The sequence below is a fragment of the Glycine max genome, chromosome 5 (genome assembly GCF_000004515.6).
Source record: "Glycine max cultivar Williams 82 chromosome 5, Glycine_max_v4.0, whole genome shotgun sequence".
Taxonomy (NCBI): Eukaryota; Viridiplantae; Streptophyta; class Magnoliopsida; order Fabales; family Fabaceae; genus Glycine; species Glycine max.
This window is the reverse complement of record NC_038241.2, coordinates 29,146,977-29,154,158: the sequence shown is the minus strand read 5'-3', so window position 1 is coordinate 29,154,158 and position 7,182 is coordinate 29,146,977. Positions and strand designations below refer to the sequence as shown.

Here is a 7,182-nt window from a genome sequence, read left to right as displayed (position 1 = left end):
GCATAGTCTAATAAAACATAAAGGGGAAGTACGAGAAATATTGTAGTGATATTTACGTACAATAAACGTCTGAAGACTACTGCCTTCGAAGAGGCGTACTGTTGGATCGTATGAAGTAAAACTCATAATATTATAGACCTTTTGTTGGACATATATATGCCTAGCCAATTAGTAGACAAAAAAAAGTGTATTTAGTGTGTTTAGTTTAAAGGATAGAGATAGAAATATGAAAACAAAAGAATTTTTTTTTTTACTTAAATAGAGTATTATAAATGTGAAATCCACATGAAAAATATAAAATTTCTCTCTTATTTTTCTCCTTCCACTCTAAATCAAACACAACTTAAAAGTGATGTTTGAGTTTTTTTTTACTCATTCCCCCCTAATAATATTATTTGTTTGATTGTTTTTTTTTTATTTGATTTCATGTTAACTTTTTAAGTAATTAAGTATCTTGGTTTTTAAAGTTAGAAAATTGACTATCTGGCTGATTTTCTTCTACGTAAATTCTCAAAGTTCAATGCATTTTTACTCAAAATACTTATAATTAAATTGTTTTATTTAAAATTTATCAAATAAATATGAAATTCAATGTCATAAAAAAAAATTTCACCAAAAATTGAAAATAAAACACAACTTTCTATCTTCAAATCCTAATCTCATATCCTATAAAATCTTCAAAATTTTAACAGTTTTCACTAAATTTATCACTTCAAATCTTTTAAAATTATTTCATATCTTAATTTCATCATAAAAGTCTAAATATTTAGATAGAAAATAATTTGAGAATTTAAATTAAAAAATCAATAAAGGGAAAAAATATTCTTAATTTTAAAATTAAAAAAAATAATTAGTGAAAAAAATATTGAGTACCAAAAGTCGCGTACAGTAAAAAATAGAGGAATTATAAGTGCAAAAAGAGAACGATTGCTATATTTCAATTTACATATTATACGTTTAAAGTGTATGTATAAAAAAAAATATTATGTGTTTAAAGCGTTTGATTGTGGTGTAAAATCATTATCAATAATAATAGAATTATAAGGTTGACTTGATAATTAAAGGAAAAAAATTGTGGGTTGGAGTTTCTCTTACCAATATTTTAATAAACATTAACAACTAACCTTTGTAGATTAAAAGAAATCGTTATCAACAAATTATTAAAGTCATTACATTTAAAATTGTGGGTATAATATTGAGATAAAAAATTTATGGATAGTGTATTTAGAATTTCTAATGCATTGAGTTAAATTTTATGAGTAAAAGAGGAGAAAAACACTCATTTCCTTAATTTTGAGTTCTTGACAGATAAGTTTTTCACCTTTGTAATTTAAAATGGTTGAATATGTCATGTGTCACGAAAGAGTTTTAGATTGAATGAAAATAATCAAATTGAACAAGATATAAACAATAAAGACCATTAAGATGTTAAATAGAAGTAACGAGTCGCGGATCTACGTAGGGATAATGGGGCAATTGTTCCCACAAAATAAACTTTTTTACTTAAATATATTAAATAAATATTTTTTTCTCCATAAAAAATAGATCTTGTTCTCACAAAAAGTATTTTTTTAAATAAGATGAATATAAATAATTATAAAAGATAAAAAGAGAATGATATTAATTTTACTCACTTTTTTTAAATTTCACTGTTTCTAATTTTTTATCACCATTTTTAATAAAGCTTATATAATTTTTTGTTTGAGAAAATATTAGACTATTTTTTGTCTCCACATAAAAAAAAAATTGTAGATCTCGACTGGATGTAACATATTATTGTATGTCTCTCCAATATTTTTAACTCTCTTAGGAACCTAGGTAACAAATGTAATTCCAAAATTACTCTCAATTTTAACAAAAATTAATCATGTACAAAATTAACGAATACTCTAAGTTTATAGTTACATGTTAACAAAAATAAAATACAAAACTAAAGGTGTGAGAATAAACTCACTCAGTTGTGAGATATATAGAGACCATACGATGCTTGTTTTAAAGGTTCTCATCACTTGGATGCAGAATTTTAATTTCTATTTTAAAAAAAATGAAGCATACATATTTTTTTAATTTTATAATATTATATATATATATATGTATGTAAGTCACTTTGTATTTAGCAATCAAAAGAATCTCTGTTTATTATATAGAATTGAATAGATCTGCTGTGTGTTTTGATTTATTTTATGTTTAAAACAAATTATAATTATATAATCTAATTTGAAAAAAAATCCTCCATAATTATCCAAATTAAACTTGTTATTAATTTGGTTAAAAAGTTCAAATGCAAGGATAACAGTAATGATAAAAAATTAATGAAGTAATAGAAATAAATTAAAAGCCGTACTTGCATGTGACCTTTTCCGTAGTTAAGGGGATTAATTGCAGAAGTTGATATATAGTTGACAGATATCTTAAAATTTGAATGCTCTAAATGTTTTACACTTCTACAAAATTATAAGCAAGGTACAATTCGCAGCTATATATTTTTTTAAGTATGTGATTAGAAATTAATGTTTACATGTACTTATGGAATAATATCTATTAAGAGAGATTAGTCCTTTAAATTTATTTTAATATTTTAAAAAGAAATATTAGTCATACTCTATTTGACAAATTCTTTTCAACACTTTATATAATTGATTAAAATTTATTGAAAATCACCCATCATCTCATATCTAAATATGTTCCTAATGATCAGTCTGTAATTCTTAATAAAAAGTACTTGCCTTTAAGTAAAAAAATACTTTTGTAATTTTTTTTTAAAGATTAATATGTTGTATAAACTAAGATTTTCTTAAAGCTCTTAATATTTATTCTTTTTACTTCCTTAATTAAATTATATCTCTTTATAATCCATATGATTGGAGTAGTGATGTAAGGTTCCATTGCATTTTACATGTAGAAGAATGATTTATTTAGCGAGATAATTTGTGTTTAATTTTATCTGTGTAAAATCTCCTTAAACCAATGATAATTACACACCACGAGCAAGATTAGTCTCTAACTCATTGGATTGAGGAGACCCAAAACTAAAAAAAATTGTCTCTTTATGCTTAAACTAGTTTTTTTTTTTTTTTTGCAATGTATATATGCACCATTATCTTAATCTTAATTAGGAACAATCTAAAATATTTCTTTTTAATTTCTATATTTTAGAAAGTTAGAAACAAATCCTTGTGTTTAGTTTGATGTAATATTTAAAATAATCTTAAATATATTTTTTGCCTTTTAAATTTAATTGATTTTGGTCTCTAAATTTAAAATTAATTTGCTGAGTCCCTTTTTCTAAACATTGCTAAAGACTCCATTTGTGTCACTAACGAATTACAAGTTTTTACATGATAACTAACTTTAGTTTTGCATTTTTATTATCAAACATCCTACTACATGTATGTTTTTCTTTCAAGACTATTTGGATAAAGGACTTAAACAAACGTTTTTCTCATACTACATGCACTACAAAGATCAATTTTAAATTTGAAAAGTCATAAACAAACTTATCCCAAATTATGTGACTGAAAACATATTTAGCTCTTTAAAATATCTCCATGCTTCATTTCTAGTTTCTAATATCCTTCAAATCTGGAAGTTTAGAGGTGAAGTTTTTCAGAACCTTAAATCCAAACCAAGATAAACTCGAAGCTCGGGTAAGTACATGAAGATAGAAAACAATTGAATGCGTTTAGCAATTTGTACCATCCACACATAAATGGTGTTCTTTATTCTATTTATCACACACACAAAACTATAAAGGATGCACACGTTGAGAAAGTGATTTAGGCAGCAGAGGATTAAAGGCGGCAAACAAGAATACAAACTGTTGGGTAGGCCCTAATGACGGCAATCCATTAGCTGTATGGAAAGCTAAGGCCCGTTTTGGTTTGACACAATATTTCAATTCAATGCCACTCTCAAAACACAAACAACAACAACTCATATAAATAAGACTCTCCCCTAAGCTTCCATTTCACAACAAAAAATTTCTTTAGTTCACTATATCCATGGCAATGTCTTACCAAATTAGAAATTCTGGTGTCTTCTTTTTCCTTTGTGTTCTTCTCTTTGGTGTGTCTGCTCTGGGTCGACCAGCCACTTTTCTGCAAGACTTTCATGTCACGTGGTCTGACTCCCACATCAAGCAACTTGATCAAGGCAGGGCAATCCAACTCAGACTTGACCAAAGCTCTGGTAACAATTAACAACATAACATGTCCAAAACTACTCCTATGTTTTTTTAGATTCCTTAATATTACAATATGTATTGAAAAACTTATATATATGGTCACATGGTCCAAAAGAAACATCATTGCGAATCGATATTACTTGGTAGAAACAATGTCGACTTTGTAAGTAAAATGAAGATTTACCTCGGAACACTTGTGTTACAGGATGTGGATTTGCTTCCAAGGTGAAGTACATGTTCGGGCGTGTTAGCATGAAGATCAAACTCGTCCCCGGAGACTCTGCTGGCACGGTCACTGCATTTTATGTAAGTTTAAATTTTCTTACCACAATCATTAAATTTGTTTGAAATTTTTCTCAGAGTGGAAGACTTATAAGTAATAATATATGTTGGTTTTGTGGTAGTTGAACTCTGACACGAACTACGTTCGCGACGAGCTTGATTTCGAGTTCTTGGGCAACCGTACTGGGCAACCTTACACAGTTCAAACAAACATCTACGCTCATGGAAAGGGTGACAGAGAACAGAGGGTCAACCTCTGGTTTGACCCTGCTGCAGACTTCCACACCTATTCAATTCTCTGGAACCATCACCATATTGTGTAAGTAATTAAACACACGTGCACTTATGAATAAATCATAAACAATTTTATTCAAATTTAAATATATTTTTTATCTCTAATAAAAAATTAATTTTTGTATTTATTTTTTAATAATTTTATATTTTGTATTGAATCTTTAATAAAATAATAATTTTTTTTAATATTTTGTTTTAATCTTTTGATAAATTATTGAATTTTGTATTTATTTTCTGTAAGTTAACAAATTTTGTTTTAGTCTCAACTAATAATAAATAAATAAATAAATAAAATTTATCAGAGAGTAAATATAAAAATTACTAATTTATCATGGATTAAAAAAATGTTAAGTAAGAAAAATAAATTTATTGTTTTAGTAAAAACTCAATGCAAAAATAAATTATCAAAAAATACAAAATTTAAATATTTATTAAGGAGGTAAAACATATTATAATTTTTTATTAAATATTTATTCAATACAAATAGGTATTTATCTGTTTGAATGTAAAATTTAATGTAAATTTAAAATTAATCGACCAATCAAATATCAAATTCCCAACATAAAATTTTAATTAATTAGTCAAACGTAACAAACTTTGCATACACAATCGTTAGGATGAAATGATAGCCTAAAATTTATTTATAGCATGTAGATGTGATTGAGTCTAACTCAATTTTATAAGATAAATGGTGATCCTTATTTATTATTAATTTATTCTATCTTAGTATTATTGTAGTTGATGAGACTTGAATTTTTCCTAATTCTTGCAGATTCTACGTGGATGATTTTCCAATCAGAGTATACAAAAACAACGAGGCTCGGGGGATTCCATACCCAAAGATGCAGGCAATGGGAGTGTATTCGACATTGTGGGAAGCAGATAACTGGGCCACAAGGGGTGGATTGGAGAAAATAGATTGGAGCAAAGCACCATTCTACGCTTACTACAAGGACTTCAACATTGAAGGATGTGCAGTGCCAGGACCTGCAAACTGTGCCTCCAACCCAAGTAACTGGTGGGAAGGGGCAGCATACCAAGCCCTTAACTCCATTGAAGCAAGAAGGTACAGGTGGGTTCGTCTGAACCATGTTATCTATGACTATTGTAAGGATAAGTCAAGGTTCCCAGTGACCCCACCAGAGTGCCTTGCTGGCATTTAATTTAATTAAATTTTCAGTGGTTCACAACATTCATGCATGCCTCACTAATACGTAGTACATGTTTGTTATTTTGTTTCTTACACTGTTAATTTGTTTTTGTTGTGTTATGTACACATTGTGCATATAACGAATTATTCCATGGGTCCGAGCTCGTACGTTGGACGAAGCCTGTGTTTGAATCAGACGGGGCATAGGTTGTTTGAGTTAAAATAAACCTCTTGTGGCCCTCTTTCTTTGTATTTTAGTGCGCGTATATTGGTTGTGATATAAGAAAGCTTTGTAATTGTACCCATTATTCTGATGAAATGAAATGAAATTTATTGCTATTTTTTATGTATTATTATACGGTGAATCTCAATTTATGTGGAATAAAGTCTTCCTCTGTTTCTGGATAAGAAAAATGACAAGGAAAATTGGTGGGTCTACAAGATTACATTAACATGCTCCAAGCTGGTCTTGGCTCCTTGATTTGTCGCCTTTTTTTTTTTAATTTATTGACGTCACGTCAATACTTCGGGGTCACATGATCCATTCAAGCAACACTTATTAACACTAATAATAACTATTTATGTCTCTTAATAAAATGATTTAGAGTTTAAATTTATCTTCAGTATAGAATAAATGATATTAAAAAAGAAATATTTATGTTGAGTGCATTCATAGGTCTCTCACGAATATTATCTCACCAATAATATTAGTTACTATTTTTAATAATGGCTCGTTCGTACTATTATAGATCATCCAAAAAACAGCTAATAATAAAGGTTTTGGAGGATTGAGTTAGTTTGAGAATTGCATGTATTTTTAATGTCTTTCTCTTTTAGTAACTTGTTGGATGTTTCTTTTGCTGCACTTTTGGCACTTCTGGCGACTTTTTTTTTTAATTAATATTTATCTATTTGGCCGATAATAATAATAATAAAAAGTTTTGCTCCCATCATTTATCTCGGTGTGCCTGAATAGAAGATATTTTTCAATTTAAAACTTTAAGAATTAATTCTCTGATAAATTATTATAAAGCTAAAAGAATTAATGATGAAGAAAGTTAGATTAGCTGAAGTGGGTTTATACCTTGAAGTAAGCATGAAGAACTTCCAATAAATTTGTAAGCACACGTCCAACCAGGTCCAGGGTTAATACAGGTCTCATTCACCTAATGATCAATAGAATTAATACGTACGCACGTGCAAGAGCACTGCAATGACACTTCTGATCTGTGACAAGATGAAAAACTATATCCACTAGGGTTAATCTAGCGGT

General features: G+C 28.2%; 1 protein-coding gene across 1 annotated transcript; it reads left to right on the top strand.

Annotated features, from left to right (window-relative positions):
- The first annotated feature begins 3,938 nt into the window (after positions 1-3,938).
- LOC100785470 (probable xyloglucan endotransglucosylase/hydrolase protein 6) lies at positions 3,939-6,248 on the top strand. Its single transcript, XM_003524656.5, has 4 exons — positions 3,939-4,188; positions 4,389-4,489; positions 4,588-4,784; positions 5,532-6,248. Exons 1-4 carry the CDS (start codon positions 4,002-4,004, stop codon positions 5,920-5,922), a joined length of 876 nt encoding a protein of 291 aa, XP_003524704.1. The 5' UTR covers positions 3,939-4,001; the 3' UTR covers positions 5,923-6,248.
- Positions 6,249-7,182: the final 934 nt, after the last annotated feature.

Bases quoted from the DNA above. Each gene is read 5' to 3' on its own strand.
- LOC100785470 (XM_003524656.5), top strand. From the start codon at position 4,002: ATGGCAATGTCTTACCAAATTAGAAATTCTGGTGTCTTCTTTTTCCTT. The intron at 4,490-4,587 runs GTAAGTTTAAAT...GTTTTGTGGTAG, and splicing joins GCACGGTCACTGCATTTTAT to TTGAACTCTGACACGAACTA. The intron at 4,785-5,531 runs GTAAGTAATTAA...TAATTCTTGCAG, and splicing joins TGGAACCATCACCATATTGT to ATTCTACGTGGATGATTTTC.